General features: G+C 45.8%; 1 protein-coding gene across 1 annotated transcript in view; it reads left to right on the forward strand.

The window, feature by feature from the left end:
• LOC127196677 (aldehyde oxidase 2) overlaps positions 1 to 26,124 on the forward strand; it is an 80,302-nt gene extending 54,178 nt beyond the window's left edge. The window contains exons 25-33 of the mRNA XM_051154526.1: positions 2,211 to 2,306; positions 2,956 to 3,084; positions 5,562 to 5,636; positions 6,925 to 6,977; positions 8,247 to 8,361; positions 13,010 to 13,075; positions 13,194 to 13,382; positions 17,210 to 17,377; positions 26,017 to 26,124. Of these exons, the coding sequence (XP_051010483.1) occupies positions 2,211 to 2,306; positions 2,956 to 3,084; positions 5,562 to 5,636; positions 6,925 to 6,977; positions 8,247 to 8,361; positions 13,010 to 13,075; positions 13,194 to 13,382; positions 17,210 to 17,377; positions 26,017 to 26,070 (945 nt within the window). The 3' untranslated portion in view covers positions 26,071 to 26,124. The remainder of the gene's footprint in view (positions 1 to 2,210; positions 2,307 to 2,955; positions 3,085 to 5,561; positions 5,637 to 6,924; positions 6,978 to 8,246; positions 8,362 to 13,009; positions 13,076 to 13,193; positions 13,383 to 17,209; positions 17,378 to 26,016) is intronic.
• The last annotated feature ends 1,579 nt before the right edge of the window (positions 26,125 to 27,703 follow it).

Below are 27,703 nucleotides of genomic sequence, written 5' to 3' on the forward strand. Positions count from 1 at the left end.
TGATGATTTTTCTAGAGCAATTCACAGAACTCAGGAAAGCCTATTACGTTCTGTTATCATCACCAGCTTATATAAAGGACACAGCTCAGAAGCAGCCAGTGGGAGAGATGCCTGGGCAGGTCACTAGAAGGACAAAGAGCTTCTCTTCTGGGTCTTCGCCCCCAGAGAAGTGCACAGAACCTAGAAGGTGCAATGGGGCCGAAGTACACCCTCACCACCAACAACAACAACAACACACACACACGCACACGCACACACACACACAATGGCCCCCTCACCCTAAACCTATCCTGGCACCTCCTGAGGCATCTCATTGGCAACAGATAGCACTTTTCAAGATTTAAGAAATACCGCCGCCGGGCGTGGTGGCGCATGCCTTTAATCCCAGCACTCGGGAGGCAGAAGCAGGCGGATCGCTGTGAGTTCGAGGCCAACCTGGTCTACAAAGTGAGTCCAGGATGGCCAAGGCTACACACAGAGAAACCCTGTCTCGAAAAACAAAAAAAAAAAAAAAAAAAAAAAAAGAAATACCGCCAAGAACCGGAAACAAAACTTAAGTGCCTGGTTTCTCGAAATGACTCTGTACCTCCTTTTGTCATCCACGTGGCCATTTCTCACCTAAACCATAGCCCTGTCTGTCACCCCTGGGTGCCACTTTCTTATGTCACCACATTAGAACAAAGCTTTACCTCAGGTGGTGACTTTCCATCTGAAAGGTCCCCAGCTTCCCCCACAGAGCTGCAAATTGATGTGCCCAAAAGCCACTTGGCCAGGCATGGAGGGTGTCATTCCAGGTCAGCTGGTGACTCACTCGCTGGGCTGGAACACCTCCTCACACCATTGAGAAGCAGAGTGGCCCAGCAGGCCACAGGCTACAATGAGTAAATACTATTAATAGTGCAGTGCAACTCCAAGCTCCCCAGCCCCTCCAAGCCATCCCAGAGCCGCCAGGCATCTCCAGACCAGGAGGAAAAACACCACTTTTCTACTCTTCTGATTGAGCAAAGACTATGCAGTGCCGCTGTGACTCTAACCTTCCCAGAGTCCTCTCTAGGACATGAAGTTGCACAAGGCCACCTGCCCTGTTTGGAGAGTCTCTGAGCAGAGCTTGCCATGTCCGTGGGTGTCCTGCGGTGGCTACATGTGTGTGCACACATGTGTGCGTGTGTAGGCATCAGTAGACGAACTCTCCCTCCAAGGCCTCCCGGCTCTTCCAGCCTCTGCTGGCTCCTGGCTCTTCTTGGCTTATGGCAACATAACTCCCCTGGCTGCTTCCAGTGCCACAGGCCTTTGTCCTTGGTGTTACCCCCAGAGTCTGATAAGAACACCAGTCATTGAATTTAGGGCCCACTTCTACTAGTCAGGTCATCTAAAAATAATTGTATCTGCAAAAGCTACATCCAGCTAAGGCCATATTCTAAGGTTTCAGGTGGGCATGAGCTGAGGAGGGAACTATTGTCCCCAGAACTTGAAAGAGGACGTATGTGGACAGATGTAGCACTTGGGAGACTGGAACAGGTAGATTTCTATGAGTTCAAGGCCTGCCTGGTCTGTATAAGGAGTTCTAGGCTATGTAGAAAGACCCTGTCAAAAAAACAAAAACCCAGGTTCCTAAGTAGTAAAGTATTTTACAATCGACTTGTTGTTGTTGTTGTTTGGTTTTTTGGTTGGTTTTGGTTGGTTGGTTGGTTGGTTGGTTTTTCAAGACAGGGTTTCTCTGTGTAGCCTAGGATGCCACTATGTAGACCAGGCTGGCCTCAAACTCACAGAGATCTGCCTCCTAGAGTGCTGGCATTATAGGCATGTGCCTGGCTACAATTGACTTTTAATAAAGTAGAAGTAGGTTATAAGGTCCTAGCAGAAAACCTCCCCGCTCTGGAGAAAGAGTTCACCATCTCATTTCTATTTTTTTTTTTTTTTTTTTTTTTTTTTTTTTTATGTCTGAGTATTTTGCCTGCATGTATATCTTTGTACCATATGCATTCATTGCCCATTAAAGGCAAAAGGGGAAGTTGTATCTCCCAGAACTGGAGCTATAGACAGTTGAGAGCTGCCATGTGGGTGCTGGGAATTGAACCTGAGTCCTTTGGGAAAGATCAGCTAGTGCTCTTAACCCCTGAGCCATCTCTCCAGAGCATCCTTTGATCCTTATATTGAACTTCTGTAATTGCCAACACTCACCGAAGAATGCCTTCCGGACTATGTTACAGGCAGCTGCGCTGGTTCACATCTACACGGATGGGTCTGTGTTGGTTGCACACGGGGGCAACGAACTGGGACAAGGTATTCACACCAAAATGTTACAGGTAAAATAAACAAAATTTAACCCATCCTCTTTCCACACTTTAAAACTTGGGAAAAAAATTTTTTTCTTTCCCCCCAGACAGGTTTCTCTGTGTAGCCTTGGCTGTACTAGATTTGCTTTGTAGACCAGGCTGGCCTTGAACTCACAGCGATTCACCTGCCTCTGCCTCCTGAGTGCTGGGATCAAAGGTGTGCGCTACCACGCCTGGCTTTTGGGGGGAGGGGTGTAATATCTTTTAAGGTAAATGATGACTGTATGTTCAAACATGAAGACCCTGACTGATTGAGTAAATAAACAGAGTGAGCTAATCGGCAACAAAGCTATAAAAGATAAGTGCAGGGTGAAGGGGACCCCACACTGACTAGTTGAGAAGCTTCTTGTGTATAAACTACAATGAACAGTTTGACAGAAAGCACACACATACACAAATGCTCCCGGAACTTGGCCAGGGGTGAGAGGTGGAAGGGATTATTAGATTAGATTAGTAATTATTAGATTATTAATGCACACACACACACACAGTCATAAAACCTAAGTTAAATATAATACATATTGTTTTTAAAATAAATCGATTTTTTAAAAACGTGACCAAAATGGCTTTAGTTTCCTTAGAAATCTTTATTGGGTTTAAAATATGTCCTTTCCCACAGGTGGCCAGCCGTGAGTTAAAAATACCCCTGTCTCAGATGCACATCTGTGAAACCAGCACGGCCACGGTGCCCAATACAATTGCTACGGCAGCGTCCATCGGAGCAGACGTCAACGGCAGAGCTGTGCAGGTGACGGCTCCTGCCCGGTGTCCTGGTGAACTTTACCACACTTCGGGCTTTCCTATCTGCACACTGCATACTGTCAGGGAGATGACCCATCACTGAGTCAGTTACTTTTCTATTTACTGTGGTAAAACACCATGACCGGGGCAACTTACAGAAAGAAGGGCTTATTTGGGGCTTGTGACTACAGAGAGGTAAGAGTCCTTCCCTATGATGGTGAGGATGCATGCGGCAGGTAGGCATGGCAACCGACTGCTAGCAGCAGCAGCAGCAGCAGCAGCAGCAGCAGCAGCTGAAAGCTCACATCTTGGGCCACAAGCAGGAAGTAGAGGATGAACTAGAAATGGTGGGCGTCTGTGAAAGCTCAAAGCCCAGGCACCCCCACTGACTTCCTCCAGCAAGGCCACAGGTCCTGAGCCTCCCCAAACAGCACCAACTGGGGACCAAGTGGTCAGATACCAGAGACTATGGGAGATATTTATCATTCAAACCCCACAGTTAGCAAAAGCTTAGACAACCGATATATTGGGAGTATAAGTGAGGTAACCCACAGACCCAGAATATAATGGCTCACACAGAAAAGCCCCTTCCGGGCACACATCTGAGTCCACAGGGAGTCTTTGGTCGATCAGGCATCCAGACTGATGGTGGCTCTACTAACTCTCAGTGTGTGGCTTTCAAGGTAGCTCTGAGCCTCATCGTTTTTGACCACATGAGGGACAACTCCGGGCCAGACCTGGAGCCGATGCGACTTGCTTGCACTCATAGTCCATTAGTAAGAGTTAGTCTCCAGCCATGTCTACGTACAAGAGAGGTTGGTGGACAGAGAAGCAAGGAAAGATGTATGTATGCCCAGCTACTGTGAAGAAGGGAGACTGTGTTTGGGTGAACAGGGACTGTCCTTCTGGAAGACCCCAAGGAAGCTTTAAGACCCGTCACTGTAGAACCGTTCCTGTGGCCCTGGCCTGTGAGTTCCTACAGGCTGACTAGCTCAGCCCAGCCCAGCAGACATGGTGGTTATAGAGTGCCCCCAGTGTCCCCACCAGAGCCACCTTCTCTTGGACCTGTTTTAACTAGCCTACAAAATAATGCATTTCATTGTGATATTTTGTTATTAATTTAACTGATTTGGGAATGCTTTCTCATTATTGCCTTCTTATTAATAATTTGCCATTATTACTACTTTATGTTTATGGGTGTTTTGCCTGCACCACATTGTTTTGTCTGGGCACTGCATGCAGGCTTGGCACCTGTGGAGGCCAGAGCAGAGTGTCAAGTCCTCTGGAGTTACAGAACTGTGAGCAACCATGCAGGTGCTGGGACCTGAACGCAGGCCTTCTAGAAGAACAGCCAGTGCTTTTAATTGCTGAGCCATTTCTACAGCACCCAGATTTTTGTTTTGTTTTGTTTGTTTTTTCGAGGCAGGGTTTCTCTGTGTAGCCTTGGCTGTCCTAAACTCACTTTGTAGGCCAGGCTGACCTGGAACTCATAATGATCTGCCTGCCTCTGCCTCCCCAAGTGCTGGGATTACAGGCATGTGCCACCACGCCCGTCACACCCAGGTTTTGTTTTGTTTTGTTTTGTTTGAGACAATGTCTTACTATAAACCTCAGACTGGCTTGCAACACATTGTATAGCCCCAGCTAACCTCAGACTCGTGACAGTCGCCTGTGAGATAACTACCACATCTACATGTCTATTTTTCTGAATTAATAGTCACCAAATTTGTCACGGTTCTAGGACAAACGGGTTTCCATTGGAGCTTTGTGGGAATGCGTATTCCCTCTGACGACTCTAACTGCCACAAGAACTGCCTTCAAGCCAGTCTTATCTATGTGAGAGAACTTCTGAGAGAGGTTTTTCTCTGAGGGTTTTTCTCAGAGCAAATGTAAGAAAATGCTCAAATCCATCTGTGGTAGGCTTTAACATAAGAGGGAAGCAATTCAGGCAGGATGGAGGTGCCAGCTTAGCTAGGGGTTAGAGCATCTAGGTTTTTTTCGTTTTTTTTTGAAGTGTTTTTGGTTTTTCGAAACAAGGTTTCACTGTGTAGCCTTGGCTGCTCTAGACTCCCTTTGTAGACCAGGCTGGCCTCGAACTCACGGCAATCCACCTGCCTCTGCCTGTCCAAGTGCTGGGGTTAAAGGCATGCACCACCACGCCCGGCTATGCTATTTATTTTAATAACTGGAAAGCGCAAAATAAAGTTCAAAGATGCTGTTGAATAAAGAAAAGAGGGGAGTAAAGGCTGGATATTTTGTGAAAGAGGGTCTGAGAGGAGAAATTTGGGGTATTTTCATAGGAAATAAATCAAGAAGTGGAGAGCAAGCCCTACAACTGATGCTAGCCTCAAAGGTCTGGGCTGTTTTATCTTCTGTTCTCAGGGTACAGGCACTGGTGTTCTGTGAATGCTTGCTGACCTGTGGCCGCTGAGGGTTCTCTGCCACAAGTCCTAACCACAAGGCATTCTTCTTTATTTCTCCAAGAATGCCTGTCAGATCCTTCTCAAACGTCTTGAGCCCATCATTAGGAAAAACCCAGAAGGGACATGGAGAGACTGGGTAAGTGTTCCTCGTTGTTACTGTCTGTGAAACAGTGGGTGCCACAGCAGCAAGCAGCCGCCCACACTGAAACCGGTTCTCGGCGTCTCTATATCTGCAGCCTTGGGAAGTTCTCCGGGAGCCTGGGTTTCTGTTAAGGTTGAAAGGATGTGCTCCAGGAGTGTGTGGAGGTCACACACAGGCAAGGGCAGTCTCTGGGTAGAGGAAACAGTGTATATGAGGGATACCCAGAAGCCCGCTCTGTTTATGGAGAGAAGATCAAGGAAAGAGCCTCCGCAAGCCTCTCAGAACACAGATGCTTTGAACGGGGAAGAGAATTAATATGTCTCAAAGGAAATGATTCTTTTAGCCTAACTTCCCAATATCCTACAATTTAATGAATTATTCTCTCTCTCTCTCTCTCTCTCTCTCTCTCTCTCTCTCTCTCTCTCTCTCACACACACACACACACACACACACACACACACACACACACACCTTATATTGTTAACACTTAATAATTAAGCCCAAAGCCGGGTGTGGTGGTACATGCCTTTAATCCCAACACTCGGAAGGTAGAGGCAGGCAGATCTCTGAGTTCAAGGCAAGACTGGTCTATAAAGCAAATCCAGGATAGCCAGGACTACAAGAGAAACCCTGTCTCAAAAAACAAACAAACAAAAAATTCAGCCCAAAAACGTGTTGTTTTTGTGTTTGTTTAGTTGGTTGGTTGGTTTTTGGTTTTTCAAGACAGGGTCTCTCTGTGTTAGCCTTGGGTGTCCTAGACTCGCTTTGTAGATCAGACTGGCCTCGAACTTGCAGCGATCCACCTGCCTCTGCCCACACCCTCACACCTTGCCCCCCCCCCCCCCCCGCCCCGAGTGCTCGGATTAAAGGCGTGTGCCACCACACCTGGCCTTTATTCCAGACTTTTAAACTCGATCAGAGAAAATGGCAAGTATGCTAGCTGAGAGAAAAAAAGCTTTGATGAGTACAGTTGGAACACAACTCTGCACCAAGGGGGCAGGTGTTGAGTTTTATATATAAAACACTCTGATTTTCACCTAACAAGTGTATATCTATTTAATCTCTCTCTCTCTCTCTTTCTCTCTCTCTCTCTCTCTCTCTCTCTCTCTCTCTCAGTTTTTTTGAGACGAGGCGTCTCTGTGTAGGTTTGGGTGTCCTAGAACTAGCGCAGTATACCAAGCTAGCCTCGAACTCACAAAGATCTGCTTGCCTCTGCCTCTCAAGTTCTGGGATCAGAGGCCTGTTCCATGTTTAATCTCTCTCAAATATGACCATTCCACAGATAGAAGCAGCGTTTGAACAAAGAATCAGCCTTTCAGCCACTGGATACTTCAGGTAAAACTCAAGACAATATCTTGGCTTAGCTAAAAATGTACGAAGTTATCTAGTTGCTTTGGGCCTTAGTCCGCAATGATAAATAAGACTGTATTATATAATATGAAGTCTGTTCTAGGCCCCAAATTATGTTATTCAACATAACCCTTTGAGTGGTATAGTTTTTTTCTTTTTTAAGTTTCTGGGTGTGGTGGCACACGCCTTTAATCCCATCACTTGGGAGGCAGAAGCAAGTGGATTGCCGTGAGTTTGAGGCCAGCTGGGAATACAAAGAGAGTCCAGGACAGCCAAGGCTACACAGAGAAACCCTGTCTCGGGGGGGAAAAAAAAAAGTTAAACAATTAGTAACTTACACAGGGTTAAAGACACTCTGGTTTATCTGCTATTATTTACATTTACTTGTTTGTTTGTTTATTCTGGTGCTGGGGATTGAACCTAGGATATTTTGCACGCTAAGCAAGCACTCTACCACTGAGCTATGCCCTCAGCCCTTACTTGCTTTATTGTGAGTGGTGAGTAGATATCATCACCAGAACTGCTTGCCACTCAACTTTACCTATCTCTCGTCTTTTAGTATAAAACCTTTCTCCCTTAAAGCAGGTTCTTGAGGGTGGGGTTGACCAGTGAGGGGGCATCTCAATACACCCATGTTAATTAATTAAACACATAAAGCAAAGAGAAGAGAGCCGACTATCAAACTCAAGAAGGCTATGGCACGACTGTTACATTTAGCCAAATAAGCCTGGCTCAGTGGCACACACCTATAATCCCAGCACTCCGGAGGCACAGGCAGGCGGAGCTCTGTGAGTTCAAGGCCAGCCTGGTCTACAAAGTGAGTCCAGGACAGACAAGGCTACACAGAGTAACCCTGTCTCAGGAAAAAAAAAAAAAAAGCCAAATAAACCACCAAACGACACAGGCATGCACAAACGGAAATTCCCATCCTCTTTAGAACAGCGGCAGACAACCATTGAGGTGAATACAAGAGAACAGCTTGAATGTGCTTTTTATTTTTTTTAATTTGAGAGCAACCAAGGCTACACAGAGAAATCCTGTCTCGAAAAACCAAAAAACAAAACAAAAACAAAAACAAACAAAAAATTGAAATGAGCTTAAAAAAAAAAAAAAAAAAAAAACTAGTTGAAATGAGCATCAGTCATCAGCCCCCTGAAGTGCTATTGTAAAATTATGGTAATATTTTAAATGTACAGACATTGTTTGCATCCCTCGATGTCCCCCACCCCCATTTAAAGGACTTTGTTCCCTCAGGGGCTACAAGGCCTTCATGGACTGGGAGAAGGGGGAGGGGGACCCATTCCCGTACTATGTCTATGGAGCTGCGTGTTCTGAGGTTGAAATTGACTGCCTGACAGGTGCTCACAAGGTAAGTCAACATTGCCCTCAACAACTTAGCTCAGCATCCCAACTGCACAGTGCAGAGAGCAGCCCTGAGTGATTGTATAATATGCAAAAGAGAAGACACCCCAGGGGGATTTCAAGAGATCCAGTCTTCTCTTGGAATTGTCACATAAAATAATACTATTGTAGCCAAAACGGAATGACTGACGGGCTGAGTGTAACTAATGTATTAAAGCTATTGTTTCAATTCAGATTACAAAGTCACTTTCCAAAGTTTTATTTAGAAGCAGATTTTAAATCCTCAAGGAGAGACGTCTGAAGGGCGAGATCATTTACCACAGTTGCTGATGTTCAGACATAGTCATTATCCCAAGGGCAGGATGGAGGAACAGACTGGGGTGGGGTGATGTGGGCAGGGCGGGGTGGGGTAGGGTGTGGTGGGCAGGTGGGGCAGGGCGGGGTGGGGTCTGAAAAGAATGTTGCGCCTGCCATTGGTCAGGAAGAAGCCATCTACTGAACACAGGGAGCATGTCTAGCCAAAGTTGGCAGCTCGCACCATGAACGATAAACCTGTGAGCTATACTCCAGATACCATTGTGGAGACAGAGAATAAAATATAACCAGAGTGTATTTTACATTAGGAAATTTATAATGGTGGTATCTTGCCAGCTGAGCACTCGGGAGGCAGAAGCAAGTGGATGTCCGGTCTACAGAGCAAGTCCAAGATAGCCAAGGTTACACAGAGAAACCTGGTCTCAAAAAAAGACCAAAAAAAAAAAAAAAAAAAAAAAAAAAGAACTTCTTACTTATTGTTAGATAACTTCTCTTCCCACATCAATATTATAAAGAAAAGTAGTATTTTCTTTTTTTTTAAATATTTTATTTAATTTTAATTTATGTGTGTTGGTGTGAGGGTGTCAGATCTTGGAGTTAGAGACAGTTGCGAGCTGCCATGTGGGTGCTGGGAATTGAACCCGGGTCCTTTGGAAGAGCAGGCAGTACTCTTAACCACTGAGCCATTTCTCCAGCCCAAAAAGTAGTATTTTCTGAGACAGCATCTTAGGTGACCCAGGCTGCCCTTGAACTCACTATATAGTCAAAGATAACCTTGAACTTCAGATCTTCTTGATTCCGTTATCAGATGCTGGGCTTATAAGCTCGTGTAGCCATAACCAGTGTACGCAGGGGCAAGAGATCACCCCTGGAGCCATGTGCATGCTAGACGTGTGCTCTACCGACCAAACCACACCCACAGCCCATGAATAAGATTGCTTGAAGACACAGTGCATGAAGGATGTCTGGAAAGAACTGCCCTCCTACTTCCTTCAGGCTTCTCTAGGATGCATTAATATTACGGCAACACATTTTTACCCGTTTTTCCTGGGGGTGGGGCATACCATATGGCACATGTGGAGATCAGAAGACAACTTGTGGGAGATGACTCACTCCTCCCAGCACCTGGGTCCCAGGGCGCAAACTCGGGTTGTCAGGCCTCGCAGCAAGCGCCTTTAACTGCTGAGCCAGCAGGCCACCCTCTGTGGCTCCATTTGTATTTGAGATAATTTTTAGAAGGAAAGCTCCCGTGATCACGGACTGTTCGTGCCTTGTTTTGGACTCTGTCTCCTGGTGCTTTGCACACTGAAGCACACACAGATCATGATATTTGTGCAGCGGCCCTGTGGCTATCCACCTGGGGCCTGCTTCAGGCTCACCTCAAGGGCCGGGCGTCAGTGTTCATTCCTGAGGCTCTACCTTAGTGGGGAGCTGGCTTTGGTGACAAGCTAGTCATAAGACCCTCCACACTGACAGGTGTGTTGCCAAATTTAGCAAATAAAAACATGGGTTAGCTAATTAAACTTGAATTTCAAGTAAAGAACAAATATGTACCCAGCAGAAATACGTCCCACGCAATTCTTGTTGTTATCTGTCAACTCTACCTAAGGGCTTTAAAGTAAATCCCTAAAGAAACAAACACAGAAGTCTTCCAAATTTCATGGTCTCAGAAAAGTTAAAATTTGGTCTTTTTCTTTAAAAAAAAAAAAAAAGTATTTTTTGTGCCTTCTAGTTTATATGTGTAACTAAGGATCCAACATTTTCAATATAATGTTGATCCCTTAAAATAGTTTATTCTATTCAAAGACACTAAATGGCTGGTCCACTGTGTGGCCAGTTCTGTGATGCACTGCCTGTCATTGGGAGATGTCTGTGGCTGGCAAGCAAAGACTTCTATCCACGCTATTGCTGTCTTTTTCCCCCCATCCCATACCCACAGCACAAACCTGGCCAAGTGTCAAGGGAAATGGACATCGGGGAGGGCTGAGGTGTCTCCAGCCTCATTTCCTACCCAGGTTGAGAAAGAAGGCTGGTTCTAGGGCCTGAGAGACCAATAGGCTATGGTGGAAAACACCTGTAATCCCAGCATTTGAGCAGCTTAAGGCCTGAGCACCACAAGTTCGAAGCTGGCCTGGGCTACATCTCAAGACTCCGTTTCAAATGCTACAGAGAGAAAGGCTGGGCAGGCAGTGCCAGTTGATAAAATATTTGCCTATCATGAAGGAAGCCATGGGTTGCATATTGATCCCAGCATCATCAGGTGTGGTGTTCCATGACTGGAGTCCTAGCCCTTTAAACGGTACAAGGCAGAGAGTTTGAGAAGGCCATTTACAGGCAAGCTCTGGGCCAGCTTGAGTTACAGGAGAATCTGTTCCAAGGAAGTAAGGAAGAAAGGAAAGAAATGGGGAGAGAAGAAAGGAAGGAAGGGATTTCCAATGCAAAGACCAAAGAAGAGCTGAGGTATTAAGCCTAAACAGAGACGTATGTTACCAGAATAAATACTGATGAATGGGGGCTGGAGAGATGGCTCAGAGGTTTAGGTTAAGAGCACCATCTATTCTTCAGAAGGTCCCGAGTTCAATTCCCAGCAACCACATGGTGGCTCACAACCACCTGTAATGAGATCTGGTGGCTTCTTGTGGTGGGCAGACACACGTGTGGGCAGAATACTGTATAAATAATAAATAAATCTTAAAAAAAAAAGAAAAAGAAAAAGAAAAGAAAGTAAGTAAATTAAAAAAAAAAAAATACTGATGAATGGTGGGCAAAGGGAAGTCTGGAGGTATTCCTGAAATAGCCTGAGCTAGCCCAGAGTATTCCTGACATAGGCCAGAGACCCTTAACAGCTTGCTTTCTGAGGCGCGCGTGCACACACACACACAGAGTGCCAAAACAGAAGGGCCAGATCATTTCACTGTTTCCCAGAGAAGGAAGCAGAGCCACACAGTCTGAGACTCAGAGTTGGCCTCAATACTTACCCTTGAATCTCGAAAGCCCCTAAACTTATACACACTAGGTACTGGATGATTTTCTCAACAAACTGGCAACAAGGCCTCCTGCAGCCAACCCTCGTGAGGACCTGGGCACACTTGTGAATTCTACTAGAGCACTGAAGCCAGGGAAAGAATCAGGTGAAATGGGCAGGCTCAATCATTTGCCAGGTGACTCACTCACACGCGACAACCTGCCCTGGACTTTGGAGCCACTTAGCAGGAGTCAAAACAAAAAACACAGAAGATCTTCCAGACTGTTGCCTAGCCCAGCTCTCCATGTGAAGGTTCTCAGGTGTCTTCCCAGCTCTATTACTGATGAGAGTCAGGACAGTGCCTGGTGGTGGTGGCGCACGCCTTTAATCCCAGCACTCGGGAGGCAGAGGCAGGTGGATCGCTGTGAGTTCGAGGCCAGCCTGGTCTACAAAGTGAGTCCAGGATGGCCAAGGCTACACAGAGAAACCCTGTCTTGAAAAACCAAAAAAAAAAATTAAAAAAAAAAAAATAATTCCAGCACTCGGGAAACAGAGGCAGGTGGATCTCTGTGAGTTCGAGGCCAGCCTGGTCTACAAAGCAAATCCAGGACAGTCCAGGCTACACAGAGAAACCCTGTCTTGATAAACTAAGAAAAAGGGCTGGAGAGATGACTCAGCTCAGTGGTTAAGAGCACTGCCTGTTCTTCCAAAGGTCCTGAGTTCAATTCCCAGCAGCCATGTTGGTAATGTGATCTGATGCCCTCTTCTGGCCTGCAGGTGTACATGCAGGAAGAACACTCTACACACAATAATAAATAAATAAATGTTTTTTTAAAAAGAAAGAAAGAAGGCCGGGCGTGGTGGCGCACGCCTTTAATCCCAGCACTCGGGAGGCAGAGGCAGGTGGATCGATATGAGTTCGAGGCCAGCCTGGTCTACAAAGTGAGTCAAGGATGGCCAAGGCTACACAGAGAAACTCTGTCTCGAAAACCAAAAAAAAAAAAAAAAAGAAAAGAAAAAAAGAAAAACTAAGGACAAAAAAAAAAAAAAAAAAGATTCAGGACAGTGGTTCTGGAATAGCAAGCAACTCTTTGGAATTCATGTCTTTATTGAGGGGGAGGTGACATGTATGTCACCGCACAGCGATTCACCTGCCTCTGCCTCCCAAGTGCTGGGATTAAAGGTGTTTTGTTTTATTTTGTTTTGTTTTCTGAGACAGGGTTTCTCTGTGTAGCCCTGGCTATCCTGGGTTGCTTTGTAGACCAGACCAGACCTCGAACTCACAGAGATCCTCCTGCCTCTGCCTCCCCAAGTGCTGGGATTACAGGGGAGCGCCACCATGTCTGGCTAACGTGGTCATTTTTATCTGTCTCAGAAAATCAGAACAGACATTGTCATGGATGCGTGCTGCAGCCTGAATCCAGCCATTGATATTGGGCAGGTAGGTGCTGGCCTTTCTGAGTGGAAACCCTTCCTAAGGGTGGTTAAGGGGTAAATAAAACCTTCTCACAAGGAGATATTGCCACAAGGCTTAAAATTGTCCTCCCCGCCCCCTTCAGATAGAAGGTGCATTTATTCAAGGAGTGGGCCTTTACACCACTGAAGAGCTACACTACTCTCCAGAGGGCGTCCTGTACTCTCGGAGCCCAAATGAATACAAAATCCCAACGGTCACGGATGTCCCTGAGCAGTTTAACGTGTCCCTGCTGCCACCGTCTCAGACCCCGCTCACCATCTACTCGTCCAAGGTAAGCAAGCACAGAAACCGGTCTCTCCACACTCTAGCAGCCCAGAGAGCACAGCCAGCAAACACTGCCACACAAATGCTCCTAGTTATCTGGACCAGAACCCTTGGAGATCAGCCACCCAGGAAAAACTGGGGTCTAGGAAAGAGAAATGCCTCCCTGGGCCCTGGTTTCATCAATAACTTCTCTCCCTGAAATTTATAGAAAAGCTTGGACCTTTCTAAGAGAATAACACTTTTATTTTAAAACTTTGTTTATTTCTTTCTTTCTTTTTTCCATTTTTCTTTTTCTTTTCTTTTTTTTTTTTGGGGGGGGAGGTTCGAGATAGAATTTTCTGTGTGGCTTTGGCTGTCCTAGACTCACTTTGTAGGCCAGGCTGGCCTCAAACTCACAGAGATCCACCCGCCTCTGCCTCCAGAGTGCTGGGATTAAAGGCGTGCGCCACCATCACCCAGTTGTCTATTTCTCTTTTGTTTGTTTTTGTTTTTTGTTTTAGATGGATCTTTTGGAGACCAGAATGACGTCAGAGTCACTGTGTAGGCAAGGGTAACCTCGAACTCCTGATCTTGCAGCCTCTACCTCCTAAGCACTGGGATGACAAGTGTGGGCCACCATGCCCAGCTCTCATCTAAGAATTGAGAGTACGTCAGGGTCTGGAGGAACGGCCCCAGCTCCGTCACTAAAGCATTTACCCGAAAGCACAAGAGCATGAGTTCGATCCCCAGACCCCGCACAGAAATTCTGGGCATAAGCCAGGCGCAGTGTGCACACCTATAATCCCAGCGCTTGGAAGGCAGAGGCAGGCGGATCTCTGGGGCTTTCTGGCCAGCTGGTCTAGCCTAGTTGGTGAACACCAAGCCAGTGAGAGCCTCAAAGGAGGAAGAGAATGATTCCAAGGACGGTAATTCCAGGATGTCCTCTGGCCTCATACACACACATGCACACACACAACGTACACATGCACCTACACCCATGGACACATGCACATGTGCACTTACACACATGCATGCGTGCACCCACACACATTCACATATGTACCTACACATATGGACACGTGCACCCACACACATGCACCCACGCACCCACATACATGCATACATGCCTCCACACACATGCACTCCTACAGGTGGACACATGCACCCATACACATACATACATGCCTCCACATACATGTACTCCCACGCATGCACACATGGACACATGCACCCCCACACATGGACGCACGCTCCCCCACACATGCATACATGCCTCCACATACATGTACCCACACTCATACACCATAAATGGAGGAGGTGGAGGAAGAATGCAATATTGACCTGGTGTGGTGACTCAAATCAGTAATCCCAGGGTAAACTAAGGCCTGCTTGGGCTATACAGAGAGTTCTAGGCCAGCACAAGGTAGCCATATCTCAGAAAACAAACAAAACCAAAAGAACAAATGAGATTGACAACATGATACCACTGGCTCCTGTTACATCACCTGGGTTCCTACCATGGCCCGCCATCCTCCTTTGCTCTTAAGTAAATTGCCCATCTCTGAGGGACTTAGGGTCCTCAGCCAAACCCAGAAATGAAGCTAGAACAGCCAGTCCCAATTGTGGTGAGAATTTCCTACCCCTAACCAAGACAGACAGACAGACGCACGCACGCGCGTGCACACACACACACACACACACACACACACACACACACACACACGCAAGTGAGGGATAGATAACATCTAGATTCATTTCGGGCTAAAATAATTTGAAGGATTTTACAGCAATGCTCTGAAGAGGCCTAGGGTGTGGCTAACCAGCTTCCAGCACTCAAGGCAGCCCCCACAATAAATAGTCATATGGCTTCAAATGTCAATAGTGTCAGGAAGCAAAGACACCAGCCAACCTTTGCTAATGACTAACGGAAAGGAGCAGCAAATTAAAATAAAGGTCAGCGTTGTTTGCACTGCTTTATGCAGACCATGGCAAACCTCAGATGGAAACTCCGACAAGGAGTGGAGTGAGGCGTAAAGTCTTCTTAAAAGCGTTTGGGAAACTTCTAGCTGGGAGTTGGAAGGTGGGAAGGTCACAAACCCTGGACAATGGACAACTTAGGTGCCTATTTAACATATCAAAGAAGACCTGGCCACCGGGTTCTCCTAGCATTCCTCAATCCCTCCCTGTTAGAGGAATATGGCTGACATATCCTGCCCCCTACCTTAAACTTCTCCTGCTGAGGGCCTGGGCTGCCCTTGCCCTAGCTGCCCTTCTTATATAAAGCAGTCATTTTGTTTACTGTCCCCTTTGGTCTACCCTCTACCCTCCTGGCCTCTTGGTCTCCTAGCCCTTCCCCTTCCCTCTTCCCCCTCCCCCTCCGTCTCCTCACATGGCCTGGCCCAGGGTCATATTCATTCTGGACCCTCCCAGATGTGTCTGCCTCTGGCTGTGCTCTTCCTTTTATCTACAATAATCTTTTTCCTCCACCATACCAAGGAACAGTCATGCTCTTTCTTTCTTTCTTTCTTTCTTTCTTTCTTCTTTCTTTCTTGACTAAATTGATTTTTTTTCTGAAACAAGAAAAATATATCTGCAGGATTTTTATCATTTCCAAACTGAATTCCCCCTCCAGCCTAGGTATTGCTTGTGTTCTTGAGTTGGCAATGCCATCTCAGATCAAAGGGAGGAGCATCAACAAGGCCTTCAGACTCTTGCTAGACTAGAAGCCATCAGAGAGAGGAAGGCCAGAGGCAGCCAAACGCCCACAGAGAACAGCTTCAGGTCCAGAGTTTCCAGCGGAGCAACCAGCATGGTGGGTATGCTTGTAATCCCAGCACGCAATAGAGAGAGGCTGGAGGATCATGACTTCAATGCCAGCCTAAGCTACAACGCAAGAGATCTTGCTAAAAACAAACAACAAAGCAAGCCTAGGACTGCCAAGATAACGCAGTGAAACCCTATCTCAAAAAACTAAAAAATTAAAAAGAAAAAAAGGGGGATTGATGTGGGAGGGTCCACTGTGGTCAGTCCCACACCTGGGCAAGTGGTCCTGGGTTCTCTAAGAAAGCAGGCTGAGCAAGCCGCGGAGAGCAAGGAGTAAGCAGCGCCCCTCTACGGCCCTGCTTTGAACTCCTGCCCTGACTTCCCTTCATGATCAGCATCTGTAAGCCACATAAACCCTTCCCAAGTAGCTTTGGATCATGCTGTTTTATCCCAACAGTAGGAAGCAAACCTAGACAAGTTCCCGGCTTCCCTTAGCCTCAGAGTCATACTGGGGAGTCTCTCCCGGCTCTGCTCCTGAAGTTGACAAGTTCAAACCATTGACTGTTCCAATTACTGCAGCCCCCCCCCCTCACCACACAGAAGCACATGTCCACCTTGTGTGTGCCCATACATGTAAACACATGTCCAGCTCCTGTGTGTGTGCGCGCACGCACGTACATGTAAACACATATGCATGCCTTTCCCATAAAACACATACTTCGCAAATACCTAACAATTAAAGATCCAGAAGGCTTTAAATTTCTAAAGATTTCCAGGGGTTTCCCTTGGTCAACAAGCTGGTTGAGAAATATTTGAGATATGATTTATAGGGCTGAAAGCCGGGGATTGGGGATACTGCACTCAACAAGACGAGGCCCTGTCCCCAAAGTAGCTTGCTCTCTACTATAGAAACTTTTCAATCAAATGCATTGCCAGGACAGGTGATTTTTGTATGTTCAGCCTGGTCTACTTTGTGAGCTTCAGGCCACCCAGAGCCACAAAGTAAGACCCTGTCTTAAAAAAAAAAACCACACCCACACACAAAACAAAAACAAAAACAAACAAAAAATAGACAAATATGTTTTCTTGCAGGGCCTCGGGGAATCTGGGATGTTCCTAGGGTCATCTGTGTTTTTTGCCATTGCTGATGGGGTGGCTGCAGCACGCAGACAGAGAGACGTAGCTGAGGACTTCACAGTGAAGAGCCCAGCGACCCCAGAGCGGGTGCGGATGGCCTGTGCAGATCGGTTCACAGACATGGTAGGGTGTGGCTCTGTTCCCACAGGCTCACCTCTCCTTCCTGCTCCTTTGGCTTCTTGCATCAGCTCGTGACCTAAGCCATGTTGATCAAACTATAAAGTGATAAGAGCAAATCACCAAGTCGGGGCGTGGTGGCGCACACCTTTAATCCCAGCACTTGGGAGGCAGAGGCAGGCAGATCGCTGTGAGTTCGAGGCCAGTCTGATCCACAAAGCCAGTCCAGCATAGCTAGGGCTAACAGAGAGACCTGTCTGGGGTGCGGGGTAGGGGCGGAGCGGAGGGAGGGGTGGCGGGGTGTGTGTGTGTGTGTGAGAGCAAATCATACAGTTGGGCGTGGTGGCACAGGCTTGGAATCCCAGCAGCTGGAAGGCTGAGGCAGGAGAATTTGTCCAGCAGTGGTTTAGACAGTCACCTCACTCTCCTGAACAGAGAGCAGGGACCCGGCACCCTGCAGGTCCGGGCTCCTGCATAGCACTGTCCCAGCCTTGTTCTTCATGTGGCCACTGTAAGATCATGTTGTCTCTTACTCAAAAGCTTAAGCACCTGTGACCTTCAAAACAGTGTTCTCGGTCCCATTTTACAATAATAAGCATCCTCGTCTGGAATGGAAGGAGAGTGAGCAAATTCCTCTGAATTTTCCCTGCTCACCACCCGCCGCCGCTGCGGCGGCTCATGACAGAGGCCATCTTCTCACAGGCTGGCTTCTGGAAAGTAGACTCCTGCATTTCCAGATTGGAAATGTTTTTAGCAATGGGGTGTTTGGCACAGCTGTGACATACGGTGGGAAGAAGTGAATCATGCAGCGGCTCTTATTCACTGGTCAGGGGCAGCTGGGCTCCAAGGCACGCGGGATGAGACAGCGTTTTCTGCCAGGTCTGATGATTCCCTGCTGAGACTCTATGTCGTTGTAGACACCAGTTGCCTGCTAATTATTTAAATGCACGTCAACCAGATACTTTTGTCAATGTGAGAATAGTCTCAGAATTTCTAAAATATTCATCAGTGGTTTCTAAACCTCACTTCATGGTAAGGAAAATCTATATTTGATATTGTAAGGCTCATTTTTTTTTAAGACAGGGTTTCTCTTTGTAGACATGGCTGTCCTGAAACTCACTATGTAGAACAAGCTGCCCTACAAACTCACAGAGATCTACCTGCTTCTGGCTCCTGAGTGCTGGGATTAAAGGTGTGCATCACCATCGCCCAGCCTTGTAAGGCTCATTTTTTTAAAAGATTTAATTATTTATTTATTTATTAATATAGATGAGTGCTTTATCTGTGCGTACACCTGCATGGCAGAAGAGGGTGCCAGATCTCTTTATAGATGGTTGTGAGCCACCAAGTGGTTATTTCAACTAGAAATAACTGTGATGATGTTTGTGTGTGTGTGTGTGTGTGTGTGTGTGTGTGTGTGTGTGTGTGTTCATGTGAGTTTGTATGTAAGTTTGCATGCTCCTATGTGTTTGTAGAGGCCAGAGGCTGATACTAGGTGTCTTCCTCCATTGATCTCCACCTTACATTTTTAGGATTGATTGATTTGTGTGTGTATGTGCTTGCACATGTGTCCCAGAAAAGAGCACTGAATCCCCGGGAGCTGGAGTCACAGGCAGTTGTGTGCCTGTGAGTCACCTGACACGGAGTCTGGAACCCAAACTCGACTCTGGTCCTCTGAAAGAGCAGCAAGTACTCTAACCACTGAGCTGTCCCTCCAGATATTATTATTATTATTATTATTATTATTATTATTATTATTATTATTATTATTGCTATTATTATTATTATTATTATTATTATTACTATTATTTTAATTAAAGTGCTCTCACTGGGTCTAAAGCTCCCTGACAGACAAACTAAACCAGTGGTTCTCAACATCCTTAATTCTGCAACCTTTTAATGCAGTTCCTCGTGTTGAGGTGACCCCCATTTTTTCCCCCTTTTTGGTTTTTCAAGATGCGGTTTCTCTGTGTAATAGCACTGGCTGTCTTGGAACTTTTTTTGTAAACCAGGCTGGCCTGAAACTCACAGCGATCTGCCTTCCTCTTGGCTCCCAAGTGTGGGATTAAAGGCATGTGCCACCACGCCCAGCTTCATAAGATTATTTTCATTGCTGCTTCATAACTATAATTTTGCTACTGTTTGTTATAAATCATAATGTAAGTGTCTGTGTTTTCCAATGGTCTTAGGCCATCCCTGTGAAAGGGTCTTTCCACAACTTCCCCCCATAAAGGGGTTGTGCCCCGCAGGTGGAGAACTATTGGCTAGACTGGCTGTCCAGTAAGCCCCAGAGACCCTCCTGCCTCTGCCTCCCCAGTGCCAAGGTCACAGGTGTGCACTGATGCACCTGGCGTTTTTGCATCGATGCTAGGGATCCTAACTTTATCCACGGAGCCATCTCCCAAGCCCCCGTGGACACAGCTTAACCAGGCTTTGCTTTGTATATGCTTACATGTACAGCACAGCTTATTTGTAAACTCACTTTACAAAATGAACATACCACAGACTTGAACTCTTTTTTCTTTCTTTCTTTCCTTTTTTGTTTTTGGTTTTTTTGTTGTTGTTGTTTTTTCTTTTTTTAGTTTTTTGAGATAGGGTTTCTCTGTGTTGGCCTTGGCTTTCTTGGACTCACTTTGTAGACCAAGCTGGCCTCAAACTCACAGCAATCCACCTGCCTTTGCCTCCCAAGTGCTGGGATTAAAGGTTTGCACCACCGAACCAAGCCAGATATGATCTCTAGATCTTTCTCTCTCTCTCTCTCTCTCTCTCTCTCTCTCTCTCTCTCTCTCTCTCTCTCTCTCTCTCTCTCTCTCTCTCTCTCTGCAGGGTTTCTCTGTGTAACAGCTCTAGCTGTCCTGGAACTCTCTCTGTAGACCAAGCTGGCCTTGAACTCACAGAGATCCTCTTGCTTCTGCCTCCCAAGTGCTAGGATTAAAGGCTTGCACCACCAAGCCAGGCCAGATATGAACTCCTGAAAGGATTTGAGTAGTATTGTTGGACGATTTCTTCTGAGCCTTCCTCCCTAGAAATTGGAGTTGGGAAAATACTTTTCCCATGGCCTATCACTCAAAAATCCTTGTTAAAACTCAAAAATTACATATCTCCCCAAATGTGCTCAGGCTATACTTCTATCATCCAGGGTAATTTTGTGCTGAGGCAGGGAAGAGTGTTGTCCTCCATGTTATAAGTTATCTCCACCAATGAAATGAGCTGATTCAAGGCAAATTAAAAGTAAAAATGCAGCCGGGCATGGTAGCCTACGCCTTTAATCCCAGCATTCTGGAGGCAGAGGCAGGAGAGTTCGAGGCTAGCTTAATCTACAAAAATGAATCCAATACAGTCAGGGCTACACAGAGAAAGCTTGTCTCAAAAACAAACAACAGCAACAAAACAAAAAGTAAAATTTCAGGCTTATTAGAGGCAGTTCTTCCTCTCCTAGAGAGAAATAACCACTTACCTGATTTTTTTTTTTTTCCTTAAACAGAAAAAGACAGTAAAACACTCAGTACTTTCCCCTTGGAATCAAATGAAATAATGCATGTAAAAATACTGGGTAAATACGAGTTCCTCCATAAATACTAGAGTTAAGTTTTTCCCTAAATACCCGTAACTGTTAATGACCTGCAAAACATGCCTCTCCTATAAGGCTGAAACAGTATTTCCACATTAAACCAAGCTGACCTCCCAAGGCCAGAACAAACAGGAACTTACAACTAAAAGCCACATTTTCATGGGTAAACTAGTGAGAATTTTAAGACTTTTTTTGTTTTGTTTTTTGAGACAGGGTTTCTCTGTGTAGCCTTGGCTGTCCTAGACTCACTTTGTAGATCAGACTGGTCTCTAACTCATAGTGATCCGCCTCCCTCTGCCTCCCAAGTGCTAGGACTAAAGGCGTGTGCTACCACGCCCGGCTAAGAATTTTAAGACTTTAAAAACAAAACAAACAAACAAACAAAAAAAAAACCCAAAGGTTTTCTGTGTATCCCTGACTGTCCTAGAACTCAAATCTGTAGACCAGGCTGTCCTTAAACTCAGAGATTGTGTGTTGCATAGCCTAGCCTAATTTAAGACATTTTGTTACCAAAACAAAAATCCTATTGAGGAAGCTTTTATTATCAAGTGTTTTTTGAGTTTTGTTTTTGATTTGGTTTAGTTTGGTTTTTCTTTTCTTCTTCTTCTTCTTCTTCTTCTTCTTCTTCTTCTTCTTCTTCTTCTTCTTCTTCTTCTTCTTCTTCTTCTTTAGTTTTTTGAGACAGGGTTTCTCTGTGTAGCCTTGGCTGTTCTGGACTCACTTTGTAGACCAGGCTGGGCTCAAACTCCCATAGATCATTCTGCTCTGCCTCCCTTAGTGCTGGGATTAAAGGCGTGCGCCACTGCAGCAGGCTGTGTTTTGTTTTGTGTTGATACTTGTTTATTGTTGTTGACATATACATTATATATGTGTTTTTTTTTAATTAATTAATTTATTTATTGGTTTTTCAAGACAGGGTTTCTCTGTGTAGCCTTGCCTGTCCTGGACTCGCTTTGTAGACCAGGCTGGCCTCGAACTCACAGTGAGGCGCCTGTGTGCTGAGGTTACAGGTGTGCGGACCGCGGGAGCTCTGTTACTTGTTTTTTATTTTGTGTGTGTGCATGGGGAGCAAACTTGGGACCTTGTTATTACCAGTAGAGGGGGAAAATTAAATAGTTGCAAAGCTGTGATCTGTATGAGGGCTCTGGATGTGGGGTGTGCTTGCCTAGCCTCACAAGGCCCTAAATTCAACCCCTAGCTTCAGGAAAAAGAAAAAAAGAAGGAAGAAAAGATGAGATCCATGGGATGGCGTAAAAAGAAACAAGTAAGGCCGATTAGCAAACTGTTTCCATTTCCAGGAAGCTAAAATCAAACAACTCCACCTAGAAACAAATTTGCAAATAGGCTTTTAGTTGACACCACATTTTGAATAGCAGCCTGGAGAGAGTGCTGACTCACGGAGGAGCCTCCCTACCGCCGCAGTCGCTGGGGAAAGTCCTTTCCTCTTAGATTAGTCTCCATTCCGCAACAGCTAGAGCGGCCCCAGACAAGGCCTGCTTCCCTGGAAGACTGGCCTGATTTCTGCAAGGCTTACCTTTCACCGGCAAACCCCAAGGGGGTCTCCTGTCACTGACTTGCTCTCTTGCCATGCTGGTATCTCATGTTCTCTGCCAACTCTTTTCTAACAATGCCTAGACTCAGTGACCCTTAGTAATGTTAAAGGGGTCACCTGCTTAACTCAATAAAGGGAGCCCCTTCCTCCCAGATGGCGGAGCAGAGGAGGTGAGAACACAATGCCTGCACAGGGCCCCATCCACCCGCAGTACTGGCTCAGTATGAAGTGTGCTGGAGCCTCATCCTATAACCAGCTCAGATTTCGCTGCACTAGAGAAGCTGGTACTGCCAGTCCTACAGGACTGCATTCCATTTCTTGGGGTGCACATAATCAGCGAGTAGAAACATGCAGCCCCCAGCATGTTCAGCTACTATCCTGGCCACAGCGGTCTCAGAGAAAGATGGAAAGTACCCTACCCTGAGATCTGCATCAGAAGAACCGCTGATGCGGTCCAAACCAGATGCCCCTGGGTGCAGAGGTTCTCTTTCAGTTCATGATGGCCTCCATCTTACCAATGATGACTGTGACGTGTGCTGTCCTGATAGGGTGGCTAGCCTAATTCAAAGTATCTGCCTGTCTTCGGTCTGTTGGTCTTTTCCCCAGCTGCTTGCAGCAGCAGTATCTTGTGTGGGGAAAAAAAAAGCCATTCATTTGAAAAAGTCATTTGAGAGGCTGGTGAGATGCCTCAGCAAGTAAACGTCATTTTGCTGTGTGTCTGTCTCTAGCAAAGGGCTTTGCTCTCTCTTTTGTCGAGCAGCACAGAAAGTATCTCTTGGGGGGAAGGAATGAGGGACACTTCACGGAAATCTTTAACAGGGTTTTACAAGAGATTAAGCTATTGATTCCAAATGACCCCAACTGACCAGATAACGCACATCACTGTTTATCAACCAGTATCCATATGTATGGTGGTCAACATTTATGGTGGCTGTTCATTTTAGAAGATTACTTTCAACTTCCACATTTGCTGCTCTCAGCCCAGAGTACACATGCATTGTTCCAAGTCACGGGGGTGGAAGAGTACATCACTTAAGATGACAGCCGTGAGCCGGCCCGGTGGCGCACGCCTGTAACCCCAGCACTCAGGTAGGCAGAGGCAGGTGTTAGAACTGTGAGCGAGAACTGTATCATGTGGCTTTCACTGAATCTCACACAGTCATGTAACATTGCAGGCCCTCTAGGAAACATGCCCCAAACAGTATCAACTGTGCCCCTGCAGCCCCAGGACTCACAACTTCTGTTTAAGCAGTTTCTTTCTTTCTTTCTTTCTTTTTTTTAGGCAAGATTTCTCTGTGTAGCCTTGGCCATCCTAGACTCCTTTGTAGACCAGGCTGGCCTCGAACTCACAGGGATCCGCCTGCCTCTGCCTCCCGAGTGCTGGGATTAAAGGCGTGCGCCACCACGCCCAGCTGTTTAAGTAGTTTCTAACCACGCATTTGTTCTCTACCATGTGGTGATGCTTACTTACTCTCCCGAGAGGACCTTGCCCATCCTCAGTGTAGGGCAAGTGTAGTCCCAGGCTCAGGAAGCAGTCTAAGCCTAGGAAGCTGGGGAGCAGCTCGGACTTCAGATAAGAGGAGGAGGGCGAAGAGGTACCTGGGACAAAAAGGGGCCCTGGTTTGGTGGAGAAAATAAGAAGCAGAGGTTTTGTTTGCTTGCTTGCTTTGATTTTGGTGTTTGTTTGTTTTTGCTTTGCTTGTTTGGCTTTGGTTTTTTTTCAAGACAGGGTTTCTCTGTGTAGCCTTGGCTGTCCTGGACTCACTTTGTAGACCAGACTGGCCTCGAACTCACAGAGAGCCACCTGCCTCTGCCTCTTGAGTGCTGGGCTTAAAGGCGTGTGCCACCACATCTGACTCAAATAAATGTTTTTTACAAAACCAAAATCAAGCTGGGCATGGTGGCACACACCTGTAATCTCAGCACTCTGGGAGGCAGATCTTTGTCAGGCCAGCCTGTATAGAGTGAGTCCAGGACAGCCAAGGTTATACGGAGAAACCCTTGAAGAAAAAAAAAAAAGGTTCAAAGACCCACACACACTACCTGAGCTACATTCCCAATATGATATTAATATCAATAATGGAAAACCATAAAGATTTCCCAAAGTGCTTATTTTCTATTCATATTAGGAATGTAGCTTAGGTAGAGTGTGTGGGTCTTTGAATCTTTTTTTTTTTTTTTTTTTTTTTTTTTTCTTCAAGACAGGATTTCTCCATGTCACTCAGTTCACACTTAGGCTTGCATACGGCTCTGGGTCTAATCCTCATCACCAAAAAATTAAAATAATTTAAAATGGACATAAATGTCAATGCTGCAAACAAAACCATGAGCAGAGATAATAAATGTGTTTGTGGCTCTGAGGCCAAAGCTAAGAGGATGGGTTCTCAGAGAAAATAGATGTCTAGACCATAAGGACGACAAAGGAGTCAAATTCAGGAAACGTGTAGCCCAGGATAGCAAGGAGAGCTTGGGTTTAACCAGCAGGAGTGCACACCATACACCTTTGGTTAATGCTGTACACGAGGCTGTCACCATGACACTGGGAAAGAGTATCCTAGCCCAGTCACTTTCTGCTCTCATGTGCTGATAAAAGTTAGAACTCAAAAGGAACCAGAAAAACTCTGCCTTCTCTTATGAGAAGTTTTGAGGCCTGAAGATTTGACATGGCCAGGCATGGCGGTGTAATTTTACCTGATTGTACGTAGTTTATTGATGTTAGAGTAACGTCTTTTATTTAGACATAGAGGGGAAAACGCTGCAGGATATTAGATTCCATTGTGATCCTTCAGATTGTGAACTGTAAAAACCTGTCTTTTGTTTGTTGTGATACACCTTTTATCCAAGAACTTTCTGTTTGTTGTAAACAGGTGATTAAGCTGTGGCTCAGCCCTAGCACACACCTTTAATCCAAGAGCTTTCTGTGCATAGGACTTAATAAAGTTAACCCTAGGTCAAGAGGCAGAGCAAGAAACCAGTTGAGAGCCGGGCGTGGAGGCGCACACCTTTAATCCCAGCACTCGGGAGGCAGAGGCAGGCGGATCCCTGTGAGTTCGAGGCCAGCCTGGTCTACAAAGTGAGTCCAGGATGGCCAAGGCTACACAGAGAAACCCTGTCTCGAAAAACAAAAACAAAAAGAAACCAGTTGACAGGGATTAAAAAGTAGGAGGGACTTTGAGTTGAGGGGTATTTAAGACAGCATGTGGAAGGAGAAGGGGCCTTCAGCTCTTCAGCCCCTTACCCTTTGCCTTTTGGGGCTTTGAGCTAGTAAGACTTGGCCTTGGGGGTGGTTTTTTTTTTTTTTTTTTTTTTGGCCTTTCCACCTGGGCTTTCAGCTGAGGTAGTGAGCCTTCTGGGCCTTTTCCATCAGGGTGTGAGCTGAGCAGGAAGGTCAGCCGGGTGCTCTCTCTGCCTCTCTGAGCTAGCAGGTTTTCACCAGCATCTGGCTCCTGAGTCTTTATTAGTAAAATAGAATAAGTGGGATTTTCTTTTAAGACAACAGTCTTTATTTCTCTTTTTCTTTAGATCCCAAGAGATGACCCAAAGACATTTAAACCGTGGTCTATACCTATAGCATAATCTGCTATCATTTCCTACGAGGTAAGACCATTAAATTAAATGATAATTACTCCAAGAGAGGGAAAATGTTTTCAAACTATGTTCCATGGAACCCCGTATAGATGCAAGTGCTCTTTCAAACCACTGAATCTTAGCCAACACGTTAAGTTGCAGCACTAAACATTAACAGCTTTGAATATGATTATGTCAGTCAGGAGATTATAGCCAACACTGAAGGTTTTGTTTTTCTCTTTCTTTCTTTCTTGAAGATTTATTTATGTATGTCTATAAGTGCTCTAGTTGCATGTATGACAGAAGAGGGCATCAGAGCTCATTATAGATCATTATGAGTCACCATGTGGCTGCTGGGAATTGAACTTGGGACCTCTGGAAGAGCAGCCAGTGCTTTTAACCACTGAGCCATCTCTCTAGCCCTGAAGTTTTTCTTTTTAAATAAAATTTTAAAATGAGAATGTAGAAGATCAAGACATTTTAGACATTCTGTTCTCTGATTTGTGTGAGATACTAGCTACTTAAATGCAAAACTAACATCAGACTTGCTGATTTCTGCTTCTCTGACTAGCTGGCATTTTCCAAAAAAGTTACCTGTCTATATTTGGGGGTTCAGCCAGTTCAGCTTTGTGCTGTTGTCCTGACAGAAAATTCAGAGCACTGAAGGTGGCACTGAGATCCCCTGATGAGAAATCCTTAGTCACTGTAAGAAAACCATACTCTTGGGGGGCTAAGGAGATTGCTCAGTGGGTGAGATGCTTGCTGCACAAGCATAAAAGTATAAAAATCTGAGTTCAAATCCCTAATGCCCAAGTAAAAGTGGTGGCATCTACAAGGTCGGCACTGGGGAGGCCAAAATGGTAAACTCTGGGTTCAGTGAGAGACCCTGCTGGGGGAAAATGAGGTGAAAGGGCTTAAAAGACGGCTCAGTGGTTAGGAGCACTTATTACTCTCTTTCTTTTCTTTTTCTTTTTTTTGGGGGGGGGGCAAGGGTGCGGGGGGGGGTTGAGACAGGTTTCTCTGGTTAGTCTTGACTGTCCTGGACTCTCTTTGTAGACCAGGCTGGCCTTGAACTCACAGAGATCCTCCTGCCTCTGCCTCCCGAGTGCTGGGAATAAAGGTGTGCGCCACCACCACCTGGCTTGCTTTTTTTCTTCCCTTTCTTTCTTTCTTTCTTTCTTTCTTTCTTTCTTTCTTTCTTTTTTTCTTTCTTCTTCTTCTTTGGGTTTTCGAGACAGGGTTTCTCTGTGTAGCCTTAGCTATCCTGGACTCACTTTGTAAACCAGGCTGGCCTCAACTCACAGCGATCCGCATGCCTCTGCCTCCCGAGTGCTGGGATTAAAGGCGTGTGCCACCACGCCCGGCACTCTTTTTCTTTTTGAAACAGGGTTTTGCTATCACGAACTTATAGAGATCTTTAACATGAGGGAGTTTTGTGCTGTTTATAACTGTTCTCTCTTTCCTTCCTCAGATTATTCAAGTGAAAGGAGAGCTTCTTAATCCTAACTGGACTCCAAACTGATAATCATATTCTCTTTGGCAGGAGGGAGGGGTGAGCCCTGTCACAAAGCTTAGAAATACTATGCAAATCTAACTACTGTAACAAGATGAATCATTGCTTACAAATTAGTTACTTAGTGTC

Source organism: Acomys russatus, chromosome 12 (genome assembly GCF_903995435.1).
Source record: "Acomys russatus chromosome 12, mAcoRus1.1, whole genome shotgun sequence".
Lineage (NCBI taxonomy): Eukaryota > Metazoa > Chordata > Mammalia > Rodentia > Muridae > Acomys > Acomys russatus.